Source organism: Megalopta genalis, unplaced genomic scaffold (genome assembly GCF_051020955.1).
Source record: "Megalopta genalis isolate 19385.01 unplaced genomic scaffold, iyMegGena1_principal scaffold0037, whole genome shotgun sequence".
NCBI lineage: Eukaryota > Metazoa > Arthropoda > Insecta > Hymenoptera > Halictidae > Megalopta > Megalopta genalis.
In genome coordinates this window covers 570,152-592,866 of record NW_027476106.1, presented here as the reverse complement: position 1 = coordinate 592,866, position 22,715 = coordinate 570,152, and the positions used below count along the sequence as shown (strand labels likewise).

General features: G+C 50.4%; 1 protein-coding gene and 1 long non-coding RNA gene across 2 annotated transcripts in view; one reads left to right on the top strand and one right to left on the bottom strand.

Moving 5' to 3' along the window:
* Positions 1-19,860, bottom strand: part of Calx (sodium/calcium exchanger 3) — a 182,691-nt gene extending 162,831 nt beyond the window's left edge. The window contains exons 1-2 of the mRNA XM_076527693.1: positions 17,879-19,860; positions 10,316-10,588 (exon numbers count right to left, since the gene is read on the bottom strand). Coding sequence (XP_076383808.1) covers positions 10,316-10,588; positions 17,879-19,218 — 1,613 coding nt within the window. The 5' untranslated portion in view covers positions 19,219-19,860. The remainder of the gene's footprint in view (positions 1-10,315; positions 10,589-17,878) is intronic.
* Positions 3,027-10,436, top strand: LOC143261139 (uncharacterized). Its single transcript, XR_013035362.1, has 3 exons — positions 3,027-3,229; positions 4,044-4,186; positions 10,296-10,436. It is a non-coding gene; the product is annotated as an uncharacterized LOC143261139 (long non-coding RNA).
* Positions 19,861-22,715: the final 2,855 nt, after the last annotated feature.

The window sequence follows — 22,715 nt, the reverse complement described above, 5'->3', positions numbered from 1 at the left end:
GAACGTTCACCTCCCTCCAAAAGTGTCACGACACTCGTAGAAAATTCGATGAATTTGAGAAATTAACGGGACATTCTTTTATCAATTTTTTTCAATTTCTTTCGAACTCGATTTAATCGAAACTGTAACGTATACTTTTAACGGCGCGTATAAATGTAACGTCAATTTTACAAAAGAGAATTACAGTGTCTCTTTTCGGCGATACGTCCGCCGCGATTTTAATCGTTTCTTGGAACAATTTTTGTCGGTTCGTTTTATTGGTTCGTCTATTATTTATTGGTTCCCATTCGATCGTTCCACGTGCAGTAAGTCTCTCCGCTACGGAGAGACATCCGTCATTTGTTCCGTAAATCGTATCTCGTTGGAGCGTGAATTCACCTTTTTTAAGACAGAAAATTGCAACGAAATTCTACGGAAATACCATGCGTGTACTTCGAACGGGTCTCCGGATCGATTCGAGAGACGAATCACGTTCGCCCGGTTTAAATCGCGATCTCGAAACGCGCAATTCGCCGGCTGGTGTAACAGCTGTAACGGGTGTGTAGCGGGTGTAACGGCTGTAAAGGCCGGCGCGGAGGCTACCGAGAATCGTCTCGAGCGAACGACAAAAAAACGCACGAGCCGGTAAATGGGCCAATAGGGGGGCGGGAAGCCCGCGGAATGCATTGTTACACTCCTGCGATCCGCAGTTCGCCCCTCGCCCCTCGGCCGCCGTCGCGCCGGCCGCGCCGTTCTCTCTCCTCTCCTCGTCGAGCAACCCCGTTTACTTTCTCGAGTGCTAAACACCGAACACCCTTCCATCTCGCCGGGGCTGTGTCCCTCTGTGTAAACTCGAAAACAGCCGAACACACGCTCGCTTCCGTCCCTGTAATTGCCGCTGTTTAGGATTCGGATCGCTTTCGTCGCGCATCTTTCGCTTCCAGGCACAGGGTCTCTGATTCTTTTTAAGAGAACAGATTGCTTTCTTTCACGCGCAACGAGTGCCGTTGTTGCGGATCTTGGGAATTCTTTGCTGCGGCGAGAAAGAAATGGCAATTTTCTCGGCGAATTCGCGGTTTTCAAGGGAGACGTTTGCGAATGACGTTTGATGTTTAAGAAACGGCTGTAAATCCGCTTTAAAACGATTCTGGAATGATTTTTAAAGCTGCTCGTAGCAGCTCCGAAGCGACTTCAAAGCGATGTTACTCGAGGGGACAGACATCGAAACGATATCGCAATTCTTTCGCAAGAAGTTCGGCTGCGAAGCGGCCTCGAAACGGCCTCGAAGCGGCCTTAAAGCGGCTTTAAAACGATTCTGGAACGGCTTTAAAGCTGCTCCGAAGCGTCTGCGAAGCAACTTCAAAGCGAAATTACTCAAAGGGACAAACATCGAAACGATATCGCAGATCTCTCGCAAGAAGATCGGCTCTGAAACGGCTCGGAAGCGGCTCTGAAGCGGCTCTGAAGCGGCCTCGAAGAGGTCAAAAAGCGGCTTCGGAGCAAAGTTCTTTGCCCAAAAACGTTTCGAAATGACGCGAACTCGGTGCTGTGGCACTGTGGGCTCGCTGATCGCCGCCGTAACCATCTCGGGAGAAACTTGTGGAAAATCGTGAAATCTGTTATTCGTTCGATCGTCTCGGGCGCGCGTCGACGCGGCGCTCCTGAAATAGCTGTGACCTTAGACTTGAAGCCACGTCGCGACGATTAGCAGGCCCGAGCCGGTTCGGCCTGCCCATCCGCGGAGAAACAGAGTCAGTCCGTCGTGCCGCCGCCGACCAACTATAGCTGGTCGATCGATATCGGATCGAGAGAGAGTCGAGAGCCGCGAGCCGGAAGCGGAGAGTTCGAAGCCAGTCCGGGCGAAGCAGAAGCGAAATGACGCGAGGCCAGCCTTCCGGCGAGTTGCAAGACGGGGCAGACGGCTCGAAGATTACGCTGTCCGACAAATTGAAACGTTTTGTTGCACCTTCGAATAACCGTTGCGTAATCCTTATAGAGCCCCGGCTCCCCGAACAAGCATCCGAATCGCCGCGTCAGTTTTCGAGAGACACGAGCTTTCAAGAAATCCAGAATTCTCGTCAGAAAAATTAGATATTTCGCGAAAAGTAAACAAGTTAGGAAGTTCTAGCTGGTCTTGCAAGATAGAGGAGAGTTTCCCGAATACAGCGGCGTGCGATTTATTAATCGTTTCTCGTCGCGAATACCTGTAAATTAATGTCAAAGATTAAAAAGACGCGCGTCGTTTCTCCGCGATCGTTTTTGTAACTCTGCGGAAAGTTCTTCGTCCAGCACGGAGACTCTGCTACTATAAACCCAGGATCGGTGAAATTACATTATAGACATTACCGAAGAAGAAACTGCCCGGTAAGAGCGTCGAAAGGGTTTAGATTTCGCGCAGACCGAGAAAATATTCGTCGGCAACGCGTGCGCGACGCTTTGTCGGCGACTCGGCAAAGCTACGCGAAATCTTTGTAACTTCGATGATCAACTCTCTCCCGATCTCTCTTCCTAGATCTCGATCCACCGCACCGCAACATTGTTACCGGGAAATCGGGGCCATAAATCGCTACAAATTGCGAGAATTGCGCGAAGCCAACGCGTCGCGTCGCGTCGACCGGAGGCCGCGGTCGCGTCCGTAGCGACTCGTTCCTTTGAGGGACAGGTTTCCCAGAGGCTTCTTCGGAAGTTCCGGCAAACGCGGTAGTTCGCCGGTCTTCGTAGACGCAGATTGTATATTTGCGCCTGGCTCTTGTTGCCGGTTCGAGCAAACTGTACACTGGTGGCCCGTGACATCGAGATTAACGACTGACTATCCGTTTCTACCTCGAGTCTTTAGATGGCCAAGTAGCTTCCGGGTTTCGCCTTGCCGAGTCGAGGCCAGATCCATCCCTTCTCCGTTGACTTCGATGGATCTGGATCCGTCGTTAACCAGAGTTACAGCTGGCCCGAACTTGTTCCGAGAGCGGATCGCTCCTGTACGATCTCGTTTACCGAGACTGGCACGTTGCAATTGATTCGGCGATATCGGAACTGGAAAGTTGACCAGCTACTCGACTCGACTCGACTCGAATCGCCTTGACTCGCCTTGACTCGCCTTGACTCGACTCGCCTCGCCTCAACTAGCTTCGACTCGACTCGACTCGCTTCGCGGCTGTGCTCGCCGATTTGGCCCGACGGCTGCTGGAAACCGAAAGAACCTCGAGAGCTGATCGAAGGCGGCGAGGGAAGCTCGGCTAATGGGGTCGTAAAGGTAAGATCGCACGTGCGGCTGGTCCCGCGAACGCGAACACCATTATCGTTGCCTACTGGCCTCGATTCCATCGCGTTTTCCTTAGATCGCGGCGCCGACGAGCGTGAGCAACTCGGCTCCGCGAGAACGTTGCAAACGTAATTTCGTGCGACTGCTCGATCGCTCGCTAAAAGGCTGGCTAATTGTTTTCTTGCGGAGAACAGCCCCGCGAACGAATTTTAACTACCCCCGTCGCACAGCGTAACTTGTAATACGAGCGTTCGGGTCGAAATTAATAAATAATAATAATTTATTTCAATAATTTATAAATAATAATAATTTAACTTCTGAATTATAATTCATTTCTCGACCTGAGAACGCTAATATTTTGTTGAAGGAGACTTTTATTATAATTTTATTATAATTTTACCAATACCGATCTTAATTTTTTTTTATATTAAATAAACAGTTAGTACTTGCTTAGTATTTTAAGATACAACGAGCTATGAATTTTGGATCTCAGTTTTTTGACTTTCGCGCATTCCTAGTTACACCGTGCGTCATTGCGATTGATTAGAAGGCTAAATAAAGCACAGATAAAAAAGTTTAAATTAAAGGTGTAGCATCCTGATACCATCGGTGATATATTTAAAAAAAATATGGAAAATTACGTTGGACGTTCTCTCGTCCGAAATATTTTCGAAGCTTGAATTCGTGCAACGCTGGCGATGCAACATGCTGCGACTTTTAATGGAGAACGCTTCTCCAGGTGTTTTCGCTGGAGCAGACCGTTTCACGCTACATTCGTGCATGGAATATGTTTTTAATTTTCCAGTTGACGAGATCTCTGGCAAGTCTCCGCGACTCCAGAGGATGTTCCGTAGTCACCGGCTAGATAGGATCTCGAGGTTTAATACCTTCTAAGTGGCAAAAACGGCGCGACGGGGCGCGGCGCTGCTCCGCGCGAGTTCTCGCTAAGTAAGTGGAATGAGACGGCCATGGGCCAGACCGCCTGGAAAGTCTCGTCGAAGGATACGGTAACGTGAAACGACTCGGAAATCGATCCGACATTTGTTAACGCGCGTTCGACGCGTCGGATTAGAAAATCGAGCGGTTTCCGCGTTACTTTCTTACCGCGACGACGCTTGATAAATCTACTTAACACGTTGGCGAAAGGAAACCGGACGAAAATGTACGTTTGCGGCTCGACTCGGCTCGGTTCGGCGCGGCTCGACTCGCCTCGACTCGACTCAGCTTGACTCGACTCGGCTCGACTCGACTCGACTCGACTCGACTCGACTCGACTCGGCTTGACTCGTCGCGGCTCGGCTCGGCTCGGCTCGGCTTGACTCGGTGCGGCGCGACTCGGCGCGACTCGCCACGCCTCGCCTCGACTCGACTCGTCTGGGCTCGGTACGGCGCGGCGCGGCGAGGAATCGAGCGTCCTTCGGTTATCTCCGATAAGCATCGCTCGTCGCGATCGCGATCGCGACTGGCCCCGCCCAGTCCGTTCTGAATCACCTAATTGCACACCTCTCTCATCGAGATTAGCCCCCTTTACCTTTCCCTTTCCCTTTCGGAAGCACAGGAACACGCGGACCTCGGCGACCGTTCGCGATTTCGACCGATTGGAAACCCGCGGAACAGATTAACCGACCAACATCGATCTTCGAAATTCCCGCAGACGCAACTTCATCGACCAAACTGAACATTTACCATCGACTATGCCACCGTAATTTTTACGTAATCCGAAAATATTGGTTAAATTCTATTCGAGTGATAATTCAGGGAAACATAATTTGGGAATTTTTTTCTCGACGAAAAATGACGGAAAATCGGCGGCGAATTGTAGACGACTATTCAAACACCCGTTTATCTATCCCATAGATATAGCTATGCCTTGGATGAATGAAATCGTCTAGGTTTTACCTGTCGAATCTACTGAAATTAATTCGAATTAATTCGAGGAACACAGATCGCGAACGAAGGTTCGAACGGATCGAGTCGCGCCGGACGTCGCGCGTTCGACGCGCCTTCGAATCGTCCGGTGTCCGAGGAGGGTTAATGGAATTTAAATGCGGCCCGTTTCGACGGCCGTGAAAGGGCAATCGGTCGTTATCGCGTCGCGATCGATGCTTATCAATCCCCGGAGCCGAGTAATTAGACCGTGAAACGGCGCCCGACGCTCGACGCCCGATGCTCGCGCGCGGCTAATGAAACGCGACGCTCGTCGAGGAATCACGAGAAATCGCGGCCGATCACGCGATCCACGGATCCACGGAGCCCCGAAATTCGGGCCCCCCGGATATCGTGGATCGTCACGCGACCGGAATTCCCTCCGTGAATTTCATCGACGCCGGGAAATCGCGTTGGCGGCCCGTGTCCGACCAACGACGACCTTCTCCACTTGAAGTCTACGAATCGGAAACAGATTTCAAACGAAAACCCGAGCGTTCCCTTAATCGTATTCGTTTAAACAGAAACGTACACTCCGCTTAAAAAGCATCAGGACACTCGCAGGAAAATTGAATAAATTTGTGAAACCGACAGAAAATTCTTAGAGTTTCTTCGATTTATTTTACACTTAATTTTATGAAACTGCAACGAATCTATATACAGGGTGTCCCAAAAATGTCTCGCAATCCGAAAGTGGCGGGTTCCTGAGACGATTCGAAGCAACTTCTTCCTTTACAAAAATGTTCTCCGAGGCACCGTTAACGAGTTATCAACGAGAAAGCAGTGACCAACGAGAGGCGAGCTCGGCAGGCGCGTGGCGGCCGAGCCAATGAGCGGGACCGGGCTTCGCGCGCTCGCTCGCTCGGCCGCCGCGCGTCTACTCGAGCTCGCCTCCGATTGGTCAGTGTTTCTTCGCGAATAACTCGCGAACGATAGCTCGGAGAACATTTTTGTAAAGGAGAAAGTTGCTTCGAACGACCTCAGGAATCCCGTCGTCTCCTTCGAGCCCTGTTTAAATGAATAGGAGTAATTATTTCGAACGCGATATCGTTCTATACATTCGATCGACCGCGTTTGCCTGCTGTTCGAGTTGTCGGCGACGAGAAAACGAAATCGCTGATCCGGAAGGCACGGATGCTGTCGCTGGAATAAAACCGCGAGCACGTACGGGAGTATTTTCGATGGAAATAGGTTCATTGTTCACCGATGCGGCGGCGCGTGCACCGTTTTCGAAGGGAGAGCGTGCTTCTCGAGGCTCTCGCTTTCCCTTTTCAGTCCGACCTTCCGATCGATCTCGGTAGAAACGAAATCGGACCTCGCGATTCACGATGTAGAACGCGAAACCGATCGATCGCGGCCGCAACGGAGAAAAAAAGACCGTCCGCGAATAGACCCAAGGGTGATGCTCGCCGACGGGGGGACTGCGAATCGGCCAACGGGAATAAAACGGATGAAAAATAATGCAGAATTCCGGTGTTGGGCTGTAGAACGCGAGACGAGAGAGGAGACGAACCGTAAAATCGCGCGATGAAAGTGCGGCAGGAATCGAAAGCGAAAGCCGAACCAACCGTCCGCGGCAGCCGCTAGCCAGTTGCCGGTTGCCTTCGCCGAGCCATTGCTATCATCGATCGAACAATTAACCGTTTGAGTCCCAAGCAGCGCGACAACGCTTGACGCTTATTAAGCCACCGTTTAGCTTCAACGGTATTTTTCCCCATCGAAAAACAATGTGTTTAATCGACACACGAAATTCTTTTCTAACCATTTCATAACCACGCAATTCTTGCGTCCAGATGCAAGCGTCCTAGATATTTTGTTTGTTTCGTTCGGGGCACTGCAGCGTTCTTTAACGTAATCATTTTCGCAATCCGAAAGTGGCGGGTTCCTCGGGTCATTCGAAACAACTTTTTCCTCTACAAAAATGTTCTCCGAGGCACCGTTAACGAGTTATCAACGAAAAACAGTGACCAATGAGAGGCGAGCTCGACTGGCGCGAGGCGACCGAGCCAATGAGCGGAACCGGGCTTCGCGCGCTGGTCGGCCGGGCCGCCTCGCGTCAGCCGTACTCGATTCTTATTGGTCGCTGTTGTAAAGGAAAAAGTTGCTTCAAATGATCCGAGCAACTCGCCATTTCCGGATTGCGAGATATGTTTGGGACACTCTGTATAATAAAACAACCGTCGAATATAATAACGCTTTCGCCGAGGTTCCCTTCGTCGAGGAGCCTTCGTCGAGGCTCCTTGGAACAGCGTTCACGGCCCTGGAACATACCGGCGTTAAATTTCCTTGGAATTATCGCTACTCTATAAAGAGTCCCCGTCGGGGCGGCCGCAGGACAGAAGGTGCTGAGTCGTTCGAAGGTTCCGGTGCGAAACGAGGTGTGAGAATCCGCGAAGAATCTATCGGCAACGACGCTGCGTTCTCCAAGCCGATTCGAGCCGTAAGTGTATTTCTGGAAGTCGCGAACGCCTTCGGATGCTTGCCGACAGAACGAAACGTTTTCTTCGATTACAATCGATTCGTTGAATCGAAACTCTACAAATTCGAGAAACAACCAACCAACTTTCGCCGAGTCGGCCATCGGCGAACAGTAATTTCTCCCTAATTCGCATCCGGATTTTTCTTTTTTTTCCTATTCAACGATCGGTGCTTTACGATTTGTCCGATGGACGTTTCGTTAAATTCATTTAACGCGTGGTTCGTAACACGTGGGTGACAGCCCCGTCGAGATGCCACCGCAAGATCGTTCTTCGCGCTTCGTTACTCGACCATTTCCGTGCACGATCCGAGCGCGAATTAGGGAGAAATTACTTTATCCTGATTTTTCCTACGGCTTTGGTGTTCTTATTTAAATCCGGCCAATTCCATCTTAAAGCGGACACTTTCGGCTTTAATTTCAGCTACCTAAGCCAGATTAGAAATCTGCCACCACTGTGGCGCGACTCGAAATCAGCTGGGAAGTAACCTCCGGAAAACTGAAATGGTTTCGCGACGAAGCGCGATTCTCCGGCTTTTCAACCGTTCGAGTCCCGAGCAGAGCGATCGCGTCGTTGAGATTTTACGTCGAGAAAACCCAGTACATTTCGAACATTGTGGACAACCGACGGCGCGTTACCGATTGTCGAAGCGCGCCTCAGATTTACCGAAGCGAGCACATCGCGCAGCTCCTTTTAACGTAAATAGTACATTCTACAATAGGTAGAATAATACTATAACAATGCGATAATACGTTACAAAATACAAATTTTTCATTCATTATTATCGCGCCGCTCGGCGTTTCTCGACGTAAAATAAAACAAGCGCAGTCGCGCTGCTCGGGTCTTTTCGTGCTCGTTCGTAGAAAGCGCGGTTGCGCTGTTTGGGATTCTTCGACGGTGTTTTTTCAATACCCTCTGGGACTCACTCGAACGGTTAATGTCGGCCGTCCGCCGGTGAATCGAGATTTTTCACCGGTCGACCAGAACCGTTAACGAAATTACGATCCACGCGGTAATAAATAAATGGAGGAACGACGGGGCCGTTTACGGGAAAAAGCAACGCAAACAAAATCGCCGACGGGGAAAAGGTATCGTCGACGGCCGACGAGAGCGTGTCCCGCGTATACAGGAATTTTTAATTAAATTTAATGCGAGGCCGTTCCGCCTTTGCGGCCGTTGTTGAAATCGCGGCGCGCGGCGCGCGGCACGCGCCACGCGAAATCGCGTTTCAAAAGCGTTTCGATGGCCCGAGCGGATCCAATTGCCGCTTTTTTTACGACCATCCGCATTTTTGCCGGCAACCCGCCGAATTTTCAAGGCAATTTTTAACTCGCTCGCGATACTCGAACGCGAGAAAGAGAGAGTTTCGATTCGATTCGGGTATAAATTCGCGCGGGAGGGCTCGACGTGTCTCTCGCGAAGACTCGCGATAGTTCGAATTGCAAAGTGCAAATCGAATCGCTCGTTGGTCGGTGTTTTTCGTTAACACTAAAGCCTATCGCGGTCAAAGCGACCGCTTTCTTATTTTGCAATTCTGCAAAGTTCCGAGACTCTTTCGTGGAGAACGCTCGAATAAGTTATATTATTCGAGCAAGTTTTATAATCAAAACTTTACAAATTCTAAATAAATTCGGTCCTCTCACTTTTGCGAAGCAGTACATGCCAGTTAGTATTACTGCTTGATAGGTTTAGTGTTAATAACTCGCGAACGAAGCCGCGGAGTGCATTTTCGCCGAAGGAAAAAAGTTACTTCGAATCGCCCCAGGAAACCCTCTCGCTTGCCATTTCTCGTTTGTACGATAATTTTGGGACACCCTGTAGTAGAAGATCTTCGTCATCGTGAAACAACCATAATTATCGGCAACAATTTCTCGGCAATACCGTTAAAACGGTGATAATCGTTGCATTTTTAACCTTTTTTGTCTTTGCATCGATTTACAACAGTCTACAGGGTGTCCCAAAAATGTCTCGCAATCCGGAAATGGCGGGTTCCTCGGATCATTCGAAGCAACTTCTTCCTTTACAAAAATGTTTTCCGAGGCACCGTTAACGAGTTATCAACGAAAAACAGTGACCAATAAGAATCGAGTACGGCCGACGCGAGGCGGCCCAGCCAACCAGCGCGCGAAACCTGGTTCCGCTCATTGGCTCGGTCGTCTCGCGCCAGCCGAGCTCGCCTCTCGTTGGTCACTGCTTTTTCGTTGATAACTCGTTAACGGTGCTTCGGAGAAAATTTTTCTAAAGGAAAAAGTTGCTTCGAACGACCCGAGGAACCCGCCACTTTCGGATCGCGAGACATTTTTGGGACATCCTGTATATTTTATCGATCGAATATTAGAAACGTAAGCGTTCGAATACTTTCGCGTACGAGCGTATGCTCGCTCCGCGAGCGGACAGGCATCGGCGGCGATCGGCGAACCGAATTACCTAATCCAAAGCTCTTTAGGAAGCGGCGTTAGCAGCTAAGAAACCAATTAAGGTCGCCGATAAATCCCGGTCGGCCGCGGTCTTCGTTGCGCGAAAACTTCCCTCCTCGCCTGAACTTTCAGAAATCCGCGATCTCGTTTTTCGCCCGCGGATCCGCGCCTTTCCTAGAGAAACTCGAGCTCCGTTCGACTCGGATTATTCGTGGTTACTTTTTTCTTTTTTTTTAGGGAGGGCTGCTCCGACTTACTCGGTCTGGTTGTCCTCGAAGGTGAGCGAACCGTCCGTGTGCAGATACTGTTTGCCGGGCTTCGCTGTTCCTTCGACGGTGCGATACGGGACGACCACCCGTCCCCTGGCGCCGCTGTACCTCACTACTCGCAGAGAAAACTGTCCCACGCTTTCCACCAACTCCACGTCCCTCTCGGGGAACCCGAACACACCGCTGTGGTCGTCGTCGAGGATCATCACTGTCGCCAGGCTGGGCGAGACCAGCATCGCCGGCTGCGTCGCGTTGCTCAACCTGTGAACACGATCTCTCGTCAATTGGAATTGTCCAACTAATTGGACAACGATATATAATAATATTATTATATTATTATATTATCTATTATTATATATTTATATATTATATATTTATTACTGACATATAATAATAATATATAATAAATTAACATATATTATATATTTATTATTAACTATTATTATATTATTATTATTTATTATTTTGCTTTGGGAAAGGACGATGCTCGAGAAGGTTCGTATGCGTCGATTTTTCGGCGTCCTTCGTTCGTCGGCTGACTCGTTTTACTGAACATTTTTATCTAATCGACGCCCAGTTTGTAAACAAAAATGGACAATTTGGAAAGACGAGATACGATTATTCGAGCCTCGCGGTTTATTTTTATTGTTATAAATTGTCCAGAATTATAAAAACGAGCCGCAAGGCTCGAATAATCGTATCTCCTCTTCCAAAATTGTCCATTTTTCCGCACAATCTGAGCATCAATTAGGGAGACATTATACTGTACTTTCATGGAGCAAGCGATATATCCTCATCATTTCAATGCCAGCATTTTTTCTAAAAATCGCACTTTTCAAAAGAAAAGATAGATTTGAAGGTGTCCGAGACATAGGACATTGTCAGATAACGGTTTAAAACGGCGCAACCGAGAAGGCCGCGGCGTCCGGCAGCCGGATTCTCCGAAACGGCGGATCGGATTAGATCGCGAGGGGAATAAACGTTCGTTTCGAGCTCGCGATCGGGTCCGTGTTTCTCGATTGGGATCGAACGCGCTCGATGGATGATCAATCTACGGCAATTGGCGTGTCCCTGACGCTGGCGCGTCGCTCGTCGCTGGGTCGCCGTAGTCGCCGTAGTCGTTCGGCGTCGACGGAGCCGCGAATAAGTGGCATGTCCCTTTGAACGACGAGTTTGTTCGGTAATGAAATTGCGCGCGGCGCGGCGCGGCGCGGCTCGGCTCGCCGTCATCCGGCCCAAGCTAATTGAGAGACAACCTCTCCCCGACGATTATCAATTTATTATCGCAGCGAGCCGGTTAAACGGCGAACGCCGCGCCGCGGCGGCCCTCAGGAGCCTCGGGGTCCTTGGTCCGGTTCGAGTCGAATCCGCTTCCTGTTTGCGCCGCGGAACTGGGTCGGCCTCTTCCGTCAATGGGAATCGAGGATGCCAAGGCGATACCGACGCCGATAATTACCGAGAAAGATTTATGTCGAACTCTCTCTCTCTCTCTCTCTCTCTCTCTCTCTCTCTCTCACTCTCTCTATTGGATCGCTCTGTTCCGTGTCGACGATTCGTCGATGCGACGCGACGCGACAGGCTCAAAACAGCCTACGACGATGCAGAGCGGTCTGGGAATTCGCTTTCCTAAATTATTTTAACGTCGTTTCAAGGTCTAAGCTTATGAAATTGTCGAAATCGTCTCGAGAGCAGCTAGAACATTGTCGAGTCAAAAGTACAGAGTGTCTCAAAAATGTCTCGCAGTCCGAAAGCAGGGGATTCCTGAGGCGATTCGAAGCAACTTTTTCCTTAGCGAAAATGCGATCCGCGGCTTCGTTTACGAGTTATCGACGAAAAACAGTGACCAATCGGAGGCGAGATCGTTTGGCGCGAGACGGCCGAGCCAATGGACGGAACCGGGCTCCGCGCGCTCGTTGGCTGGGCCGCCGCGCGCCAGCCGAGCTCGCCTCTTATTGGTCGGTGTTTTTCGTTGATAACTTGTAAACGAAGCCTCGGAGAAAGTTTTCGCAAAGGAAAAAGTTGCTTCGAACGACCTCGGGAACCTCCCATTTCCGGATTACGAAACATTTTCGGGACACCCTCTATATATATGAACGTTTAAAAAATACGCGTTCGAGGCTCGCGTCGTATCGACGGCGCACCTTCGCGTTGGGGAAGAGCGACCTCGGTCGCTCAAGCGTCTCCGCGTGCCGCTGCGAATCGTTTCTCGCGGCGTCCTCGCGGCGAGATATCGCGGAGATTCGCGCGAACGCGGCGGCTGGCATCGTTCCGGGAACGCGTCGTTTCCGTCGATGACGTCGGACCTTGAAACGCGGCCGGGTCGGCCGGCAATTGGAACGCGCGTAAAAATAAAAGTGAAACGCGAAATGCGAGATGAGAAGAGCGAGAAGCGAAAAGCGACCGAGAGGCCGATGAGAAAACGGTGACGGAGAGAAAGGAGACCGCGATATGTTTCATTGTTTCGCGAAATGGATTGGACCCTTGCGAAAAACGCTGCTTCACAAAGGCAGAAAGGGGGTGAGAAAGGGGGAAGAGAGGGGGAGAAGAGAAGAGAGAGAGAGAGAGGCGGAGAGAAATCGGTCGAGGTCGGGAAGAACGATATCTGCTTGCTCGAAGCGGAGATAAATAAAAAAAAAATGAAGAGAGGATCGTTCGGAAGCGTTTGCGCGACGATCGGTGGAGCTGTTGAGCGGAGAAGCACACTTGCCGCGACAATGCCGGTCAATTCGCTCGCTGCACCGTCGAATCGCGCGCTCTGTCTACGAACAGACAGTAATATTGAACCAAATTGCTATAAATACTACAAAATTATATTGCTATAAAATTAGAATTGCCATAGATATTACAAAATATTAAAATTGTATATAATATTGAACCAAATTGCTATAAATACTACAAAATTATATTGCTATAAAATTAGAATTGCTATAAATATTACAAAATATTAAAATTATATATAATATTGAACCAAATTGCTATAAATATCACAAAATTTAATATTAACGTAAAACTTTCGATAAGATCTATCGAAATATGTAAATATCGATCAAATTCTCAGGGCGCCTACGGACACCCTCTGCGCCTAAAAAGGCGCTCTCAGTGTCGCAAACGCAAAATTCTAAGGCGGCCATAGGCGCCCCCGGTAGCCTAGGGGTTAACGGCAGCCGCCGATCGCATTGTACGATGCAATTGCTTTAATACGTACTTCGCGAAGTTTCATTTTGATTTTATCGCCGCGGTCGTTCGTCGCGCCAGCGATTTCGGTTTATTAACTCGACTGCCGCGACGGTGCAACGGCAAACTTTGTCTTCGACGCAGCCTTTCCATAGAGTTGTTCCGGCTCGCGGATTCGATTTGGTCGATTACACAGTCGATAGACTTTCGGATGGAAATGATCTAAAGTCGGTAGAGCGAATCGATCGCATCGTCGAAAAGCAGGCGAGACTTTCTTGCGTGCGAAACGGCGCGGCGTTCCGCCATAGGGTTCTCGAAATCCCTGAGCGCATTAAAACGAAATCGCGTTGCAGCCACCCAATTTTCTACAGGGGTTAACTTAACTGTAATATCTTCCCTAAAGCGAAAACAATTTTCCCGTTAACCGTCGTCGAATGCGCGAAAGAAGACGAAGTGAGCTTCTTAAAAGTATCACGGACAAGATAAACCGCGTGTTTGTTTCTAATGTTTCTCGAGCGACTCGACGACCATCGTCCTTTCTCCCCGGAGAATTAATTCAGAGCGAGGAGGCGATAACAATTTTCGACGACGTTTCGACAAGGCGGCTGGCAGCTTTGGCAAACGCTGGAGCCGGACGAGAGGAACGAGTCGGTCTACCGAACGATCGCGCAGAGTATCGTAGGAAATCGGCGCGTGCCGGTCAGCGTCGGCGAGGGTCAGCGCGTGCCGGTCAGAGTCGGCGAGCATCGGTGAACGTCGGCGAGCGTCGGCGAGCGTCGGCGAGCATCGGCGCGTGCCGGTCAGAGTCGGCGAGCATCGGCGAGCGCCGGCGAGGGTCGGCACGTGCCGGTCAGCGTCGGCGAGGGTCGGCGAGCGTCGGTCAGCGTCCCCGGGGGCGGTCACCGAATCGAATTTGGCACTCGGGCTTGCCCAGCCGGCTCTGGCACACGGAGAACCCTTCCTGCCGAGGGAATATCGTGGTCGAGCGATTGCAGCATCGGCTACGCAACGATGACGCCGCAAAATCGAGTTACCGCGAGAGCTTATTCCGGTTTCGAACTTCGAGAAAATCGACTTCCCCGATTTTCTAAAAAAAATCCTCTGCGTTCGGGCCTCTATTACACGATTCCCCGAAAAACACGGAAATCCCCCGACAACGAGGCGCTCTTGGACTCGCGTTCGAGCTCGAAGCCCCTCGAAACTTTTTCACCTGCCGCGGAAAAATTCGACTTTGCAAGTTCAAACGTTTCCGCGGAAGTTCAACGATCATTTCCGCGAATAAAAGCGCGGCGGGTTCGAAAGTCTCTCTCTTTCTCTCTCTCTCTCCTTCGAAACTCGATTTACGATTTTTTCGCGTTCGATTTATCGCGCGTCGAACGAACCCGTTCGACGATTTAGTCAGTCGAATTTAACCCGAATTTCTCCAGCTGGTTGGACGCATTTTCGAGAAGTTTTACAATCGTTTTCTACGGATATTTTAATTAACGAATAATTTAACGGATAATATAATATATATATAATAATATATTTATTATAATATTTATTATAATAATATATTTATATATTAATATATATATTATAATAACGGATAATTTAATTAACGATTGCGTTGCGGAAACGATCACGGGCTCGAAGATCGAACCCTTCCCCTAGCCGAGCCGACGGGCCGATCATCATCGTACACACCCGGTTAGGCTAGTTCGCGGCGCTTCGTTTGAGTTTGGCGGCGCGGCGTCTGGCGAAGTTTGCCGGCGAATCGGGCAGATCCGATAGCTCGCTCCGTCGCAATTAGACGGTTCCGAGCTTTCCCGGGATGAGAAGCTTGTTGGCACGGAGAGTTAACGGAAGCGCGGAGGGGGAAGGATCGTCTCGGAAAATTTCGAACGGAAGCCACTTTTGTTGATCCAACCGAAACGCGGAGTTCCGACTGCTGCCCGGAAACTAAACAGGCGCTCCCTCGAGCGACTCTTCGACTTCGCTTCCGCGGCATTCGATTGCTCGGGCTGGCCGGGCACAGCGCGACCGAGCAATAGTATCTACTCTTCCGAAATTGTCCATTTTTATGGACAATCTGAGCGTCGGTTAGGGAGACATTGTTGTACTCGAGAAACGCGTGGAGCGCTAAGGGTTAAAAATCGCTTCTCGCGCAAATACATACTCCCCCCCCCCCCTTCAAAAAAAGGTATTACAACACCTTCTTATCTGATATAAATTGCAGTTTTTTTTCGTTCGGTTTAAGCAACGTCTGCGAGTTTCGTGGCATCGTATCGTCGAAAGCGCGTATCAACACTTTCCACTCGAAGCCATTTTAAACCGTAAATCTAAAATCATTTTTCCGACTTACGCTGCCTCTGTTTTTATACGACAGAGCGCATTTTATGCGCGTGGAATTGAGCCCTGCGACTTATACAACGGTTATACTTTTAACAATTTTCTCAAATCTAAATATTCTTGATGCAAGGAATTATTTTGGAACGCGATATCACATTTTTTAGCGGAGTCACCACTCGAGCGCAAAGGGTTAAGTTACGAGCGCGCGTCTCACTTGTACGATTCAGCTTTCCCATCGAGCGCGTTCCGTCCATCGAAAACGCGTGCGCCCAATTCGTTTCGTAACTCCTCGTTTCCCGACGCGTGCTCGAAATAACAGTAAATTCTCCTCCAATTGTCACTCGACGCGTGAACAGAAACGGACAATTCGGGAATAGGAGACACGATCGTTCGAGCCGCGCGGCTCGATTGACAATAACTATAGAAACGAGCCGCGAGGCTCGAATAATCGTGCCGCTTCTTCCCGAATTGTCCATTTTTCTGCGCGATCTTAACGTCAATTGGAGAGAATTTACTGCACGTGGAACGATCGAATGGGAACCAATAAATAATAGACGAACCAATAAAACGAACCGACAAAAATTGTTCCAAGAAACGATTAAAATCGCGGCGGACGTATCGCCGAAAAGAGACACTGTAATTCTCTTTTGTAAAATTGACGTTACATTTATTAAAAGTATACGTTACAGTTTCGATTAAATCGAGTTCGAAAGAAATTGAAAAAAATTGATAAAAGAATGTCCCGTTAATTTTTCAAATTCATCGAATTTTCTACGAGTGTCGTGACACTTTTGGAGGGAGGTGAACGTTCGGTGTTTCGGTAGCAGTTCGGTAACCGTATCTTTTCATTGGATCGCGAACGGAAGATTAACCCTTTGCACTCCGCTGTCCCCTCTCGTGGGACATCGTAATTCTAGCATATCACTCGGATGTCCCCTCTCGTGGGACATTCAAGTTTGTTAGCGATTACGGGGAATTGAGTTATTTCAGCGCAACTTTTTTCAGACACGCATGTTTCCCTGAAGTTTTCTCTTGAAATGGCGCAAGAAATCAAATGAAAATATAGTAAAATTACTAAGATATATACAAGAAATGTCGGCGGGTTTCGACGAGAACGCGGGAGGCGTGCTCACGACGGTCCGAGCACTTCGAAGGCGCCACTTGAAAAGAGCGATGAGGCAAGTTCGTAGAAGAAAGATCGGTATGCGAACATAGCACGCACTGTACAGTGAGATTTATAATCGTAAAATCTGGAGGAAAAGATTTTCAAAGCTGAACTCGGTCTGGGTCGAAGCGTCGAGCGGTATAGACAGATCTAACGAGTGAGAAAATCGGGAAAGTGATTCTTCTCTTGGTAAATAAATTGTTTGGTAAAAGTTTTTTTGGTAAATATAATCTTGCGAGCTGGTAATAACAATTAGAAATTTTCAACCTATGTACTTATTCATATTTTTTATTAGAGCAATGGCAAAGCGTTCAAACACGAACGAGTCTCATGACACAAGTAGCAGCGAAGATGAGCTTCAGATAGACGTTTATACAGATATGTTAGAAAGACTAACTGTAGGTTTTCTTCTACAGTCAGTCTATCGTTTCGGTAGCAGCGTCAGTGATATCGTCCAAGCAACAAGGCGACGAGAGAAAGAGTTCGCATAGATAGCGATTACAACGACAAAAGAAAATTATAAAACAAAGAATAAGAAAATTATAAAAAATAAATTATTTATTTTTTTGCAAATTTCTCGATTTCAGCCAAATTCATACAAGTCCAATATCATTATAATATGTTAGCTAGTTCCAAAACCATACCAAATAATACGAGGGTCTGTAAATGCCCGTTTCTGCCGAAAAGTGGCGCCGAGTAGCTGCTAGCCAACGTCCAGAATGGTTCGGAGTGCTAAGGGTTAATAGATAGAGAAAAGGTGGCCGCGACGAAGAAGGGACTAGAGGCGACGAAGAGAAAATTGCGAATCCTGCGAATCGCGCAGACGAACCTCGTCTCCGGTCGCCGAGGCGCGCGAAGCGGTCAAGACGACGATCACTCACCTGACGTAGAAGTGTTCGTCCTCTTCGAAGAGCTCGTCGTCGATGACGGACAGCTTGATGGTCTTCTTGGTCTCGCCGGGGTCGAAGGTGAGGGTGCCCTTGGCGCTGATGTAGTCGGAGCCGGCCTCGGCGGAGCCGTCCTCGGTGCAATAGTCGACGGAGCAGGGCTTGGACAGATCGCCGCCGAGCCTGGTGACGCCTACCTCGAAAGTGCCGACGTTCTCCATGACGGTGTAGTGTCCCGGCTCGAAGAAGATTCTCATGGCGTTCACGTTATCGATGTCGACGCTCTCGGCCTCCTGCCGCTGCAGCTCGGCCTTCACCTCGCTGAGATCGCTCTGGGCCCGCTCGCTGATCTTCTTGCTGAGATTCCCGGCACCGACCATCTTCCTGGTCGCCTGGACCCTGTAGAACGCCCTGCTCTTCGGGCCCTTACCGAGCACCTCCTCGTGGGCCATCACCTCGAGCTGCTCGAGCGGCTGCGTCGGGAACTTCTTGCGCAACGCCCTCAGGGTCTTGATGTAGTCGCGGCGTGTCTGCTCGAACTCCTTCGCCTCGGCCGTGTCGCCGTCCATCATGTTGTGGAAACCGTCCTGCTGCGGCTTGATCTCGAGCTCCACCCCGCCGTCGGAGTCGCCGGCCTCCGCCTGCACGATCACGCCCCGCTTGTTCATCCGGTAGCCCTTGTGCAGGTACTTGTAGATCAGCAGCCGTCTGTCGGCCACGTAGGCGGTCAGCACGGTCGCCGGGAAGAACGAGAAGGTCAGCACGCCCTCCCAAACCTCGAGAACGCCGGGGCTGGACACGGCTAAGATCAGATAGAGCCAAACGTAGGCGAAGATGCTCCAGGTCGCGGTGACGAAGAACACCCGCAGATGCTTGATCTTCCGGGTCTCGCCGTTCGGGATCACGAACACGCACAGCGAGATGATCACGAACAGGTTGTAGGCGGCCGAGCCGACGATGGTGCCGGGCCCGAGCTCGCCCGCCTGGAAGTTCTTCGCCCAGATCTCGATGATCGACAGCAGGATCTCGGGCGCGCTGCTGCCGAGCGCCATCAGCGTCAGGTTCGCCACCGTCTCGTTCCACACCCGGACCACCACGATCTGCGGCTCCTTGCCCTGCCGACGCACCACCAGCTCCTTCTCCTTCGACGTGATCACCTCGATCGCCGCCATGAACCGGTCGCTGATGATCGACACGCCGATGAACAGGTACAACAGCAGCAGAAAGTACACCGAGCCGCGGATTATCACGTCCGACAGATACAGATTCTCCACCGGGCTCCACAGCGGCACGACCAGCCCGGGCTCGCAACGGACCGTGTAGTTGCGGGACATTTTTCTCACTCGTTCGCCGGCGCCGAGCCGAATCGCGGGCTTGCCTTGCTGCTCCTTCGCGGATCCTCCTTCAGCGGCACCGCTTCTTCCCCATCGACTGTCGCACCTCTACGAACCACCCCGGCGCACGCACTTTCTCTCTCTCTCTCTCTCTCTCTCTTTCTCTCTCTCTCTCTCTCTCTCTCTCTCTCTCTCTCTCTGTCGCTCTCTCGGCACACACGGTTTACTCGGTGTTCTCGACGCACGTTTACAGAGGATAAGGTGTTCTTCTCTCACCCGACGACGATCCCGAAGACAACACTACCATGAAAAGGAACACCGGCGAGCGAACGAGCGAACGGACGAACGAACGAGCGCGTGTCACCCTGTCGAGGCCAGCGACATCGGCGTGGCACTACTGGCTGTCTACCGTCTACCGTCTAGGCGATCGGCTATCGGGGGCAGCCGCCGACACCACCGCGGCAGCAGCGAGCTCCCATCACGAAGAGGATCCTTGCCTCGCACCGGGGCGACAGAACCGTACCGGGCCGTGTTCGAACGAACACTGAAGCATAGGAGAGTAGGAGAGAGAGAACGCGAGCGAGCAAGAGGAGAGCTGCCGGGTGGGAGACAGACCGGAGTCGGAGTCGGAGTCGGAGTCTCTCTCGAGCTGGCTAAACAAGGCAGACCTTGCCTGCTCTGTCCTCCTCCCGCTGGCACCTCCCCCCCTCTCTCTCTCTCTTTCTCTCTCTTGGTCTACTACCGTTCAGCTCAATCCAGCTCCGTTTAGCTCCACGGCCTCGGCTCGCGTCTTTATCGGTCTAGCGACGATCCCTCTCGCGGTCTCGCTTCTTCTTTGCTCTCTCCCTCTCCCTCTCTCTCTCTCTCTCTCTCTCTCTCTCTCTCTCTCTCTCTAGACGGATCTTCGTCTAGCAACCCCTACGACACCCTCCGCGGCCGGCACTCGTTGTCTCCGTCTTTCTCCCGCCGAAAGAGCACCCCTTCCAACGTGCGAGCGAGCGCATGCGTTCGCGACTACTCGTCCACCCTCTTCCTACTACACCGACGCCACCACTCCCACTCCTCTCTCTCTCTCTCTCTCTCTCGCTCTCTCTCGCTCTCTCGCGCGCGCAGCCCCCTCTTCTCCGAGTCTCTCTCGCGCGAGGTACTCCGGTCACCCCGACTAGATCCAACGCGGCATATCCTTCGACTGCTGCTTTCGCTTCTCCTGCCGAAGACCACCTTCTCCCCCGCGGGTCGCTCTTCCTTTGGGCTCTTCTTGCCGTCCTGCCCATTCGCCGAGCACTCCGCACACCTTTTTCTTGCGGCATTTGTTTGCCACCGTTCGAACGGCAAGCAGGGGTATAAAAGCTCGAGATCATGGTCGAAATAAGAAATCAGCGACGGATTTATTTGAAAATTTGTATGCAAGGGTGTTCGTGGTCGCAGACTCGCGAGTCTGAATTTCAAGATTCCAAATACAAAATGGCGGATCAAATATGGCCGATGAGTTGTTGAAAGAATGATACGCGAAGCTGTGTTTTATCGGCCTACGGTAGCCGAAAGGTTGAAGATGAAATTTTGTTAGGTATTCTTGCCGTATCGAGAGCGTACGTTTTGAATTTTTCGTAATCGATCTCGTGGCCGCTCGAAACGACTCGTAACGCGACATAGAATTTTGTTGAACGAAGGACGGCCGCTGAAATTTCTGATTTTAACGCCAACGTGGGCGGAGAGCGCTCGAAAAACTACCGATTCTGCCAGCCATTTTTCAAATTTTGAGAACAATCTTTGTTCCGTCCGGTGTGCGGTTCCTCCGTTTGCATCTCGAGGCAGAAAATAATTTTTTCACGGCTCGTGTCGCGTCATTGTTCGCGTCGACTCGTGTTGCCTGATAAAGCGTTTTTTCCAACATCTCGAAACGATGCAAGCAATTTGGCACGATTCGTAGAAAGTTGTTCCGTCTTGGATACTCTCGCGAGACAGTTTCCCGTACGTTGACTCGCAAAAATGGTTGCAACCGAAAAACGTGCAACGCGGTGCGGCCAATCTTTTAAGCGCAGCTAGACGAAACTGTGAACTATGGCTCCGGTAAGTTCGAAGGCAGGCCCTCGTAAGCCGCAAAAGTTTCGACTATAACTTTACGGTAAACGCGTTCCGTTCGCTCTTATAATTTGAATCTACGATTTATCGATTTACCAACGTAACAGTTAACGATTCGCGAGACGTTAGCGGTACAAAATGTCGTACTTATCACCGGGAACGATGTCCATTTGACACGATCGAAAGAAAACATTTCCACAAAAAGATACGCGCTCGAAACTATCCGCTTCGTACCGACGGTCGCGCTCGCGAGCAACGACTGCCCGACAAACTCGAAATTCGAAGCGCAATTGTCGTTCGGGTTCGAAAGTATGGGTCATTTCGTTTTTCCCGCCGCACGGACGCATCGTTGAACTAACCGATCCGTAAGTGAAAAACTCCTCGACGACAACTTCGATTTTTGGGATTTTGGCCATGATTTCAGGCTTTTGTACCACTGTGCGACGGAGCGAACTAAAAAATATCTGCAGAAAACTAATTGCAGGAAAAACGATCTTCGATCCTAGTCGGATCGATCCGTATCGCGAGCCGAAGCACGGAGCTATTGCTTATTGCCGGCTCGAAGAAAAGCGGCACCGGAAGAAGCCTCCCTGGAGCCCTCCGCGCGAACTTTCCGACCCTGGCTTTCTCTCGCGCGAAAAGAGAAGTTGTCGGATCCAGTTTCAAGGTTCTGTTCGGCGCCGCGCGCTCTGCTCGAAAACAAAAAATAATAGTTCTCGCTTCACCGCGGAAACGGATTGCCGCGGGAAAACAGAGGATCGCTCTCTCAGGGGGCGAGCCTCGACCGGACGAAAAGGGCGCTCCGTTGCGGCGCCCCGTCGCGCGAACGGCTCTCCCAACAGCGGAACACGCTCCTTTCGTTTTTGCTGACCCCGGCTTCCGGTGGGCCGATGCCGATCCGTCTGACGCGCTAATGCGCCCCTAATGCGCCTCTAGCTACGGAGTGTACCTCGGGGGAAAAAGACAGCCTTGTTCGCGGCGGCATGCGAATGGTACCTTGACCCTTCGCACTCGCGGGGTCTCCTCCTCCGTGTGTTGGCCACTCGAACGCGTCCACTCGCGAACCAGGGAACGACGATGGAAACGATTGCTCCGTTCGAGCAGGATTTCGGCATCGAGTTGTCGAAGAAACGTGTGTTTCGTCTCAGATAGCCCGCAATTTCCTCGAAACAAAATTCGTAATTTCTAAACTAATGCACTTTCGACTTGAAACTCCTAATATTTCTTTTTAAACGGCACACAGAGATATATCGATTTATGGAAAAGCAAACGCAAATTTTACTAATAAAAAATTAAGATGATCCGAATCTTTTTATTATATATACAGGGTGTTCCACAATTATTTTAACAGTCGAAAATGAGGGGTAGCCGAGGTCATTCGAAGCAACTTTTTCCTTTGCGAAAATGCGATCCGC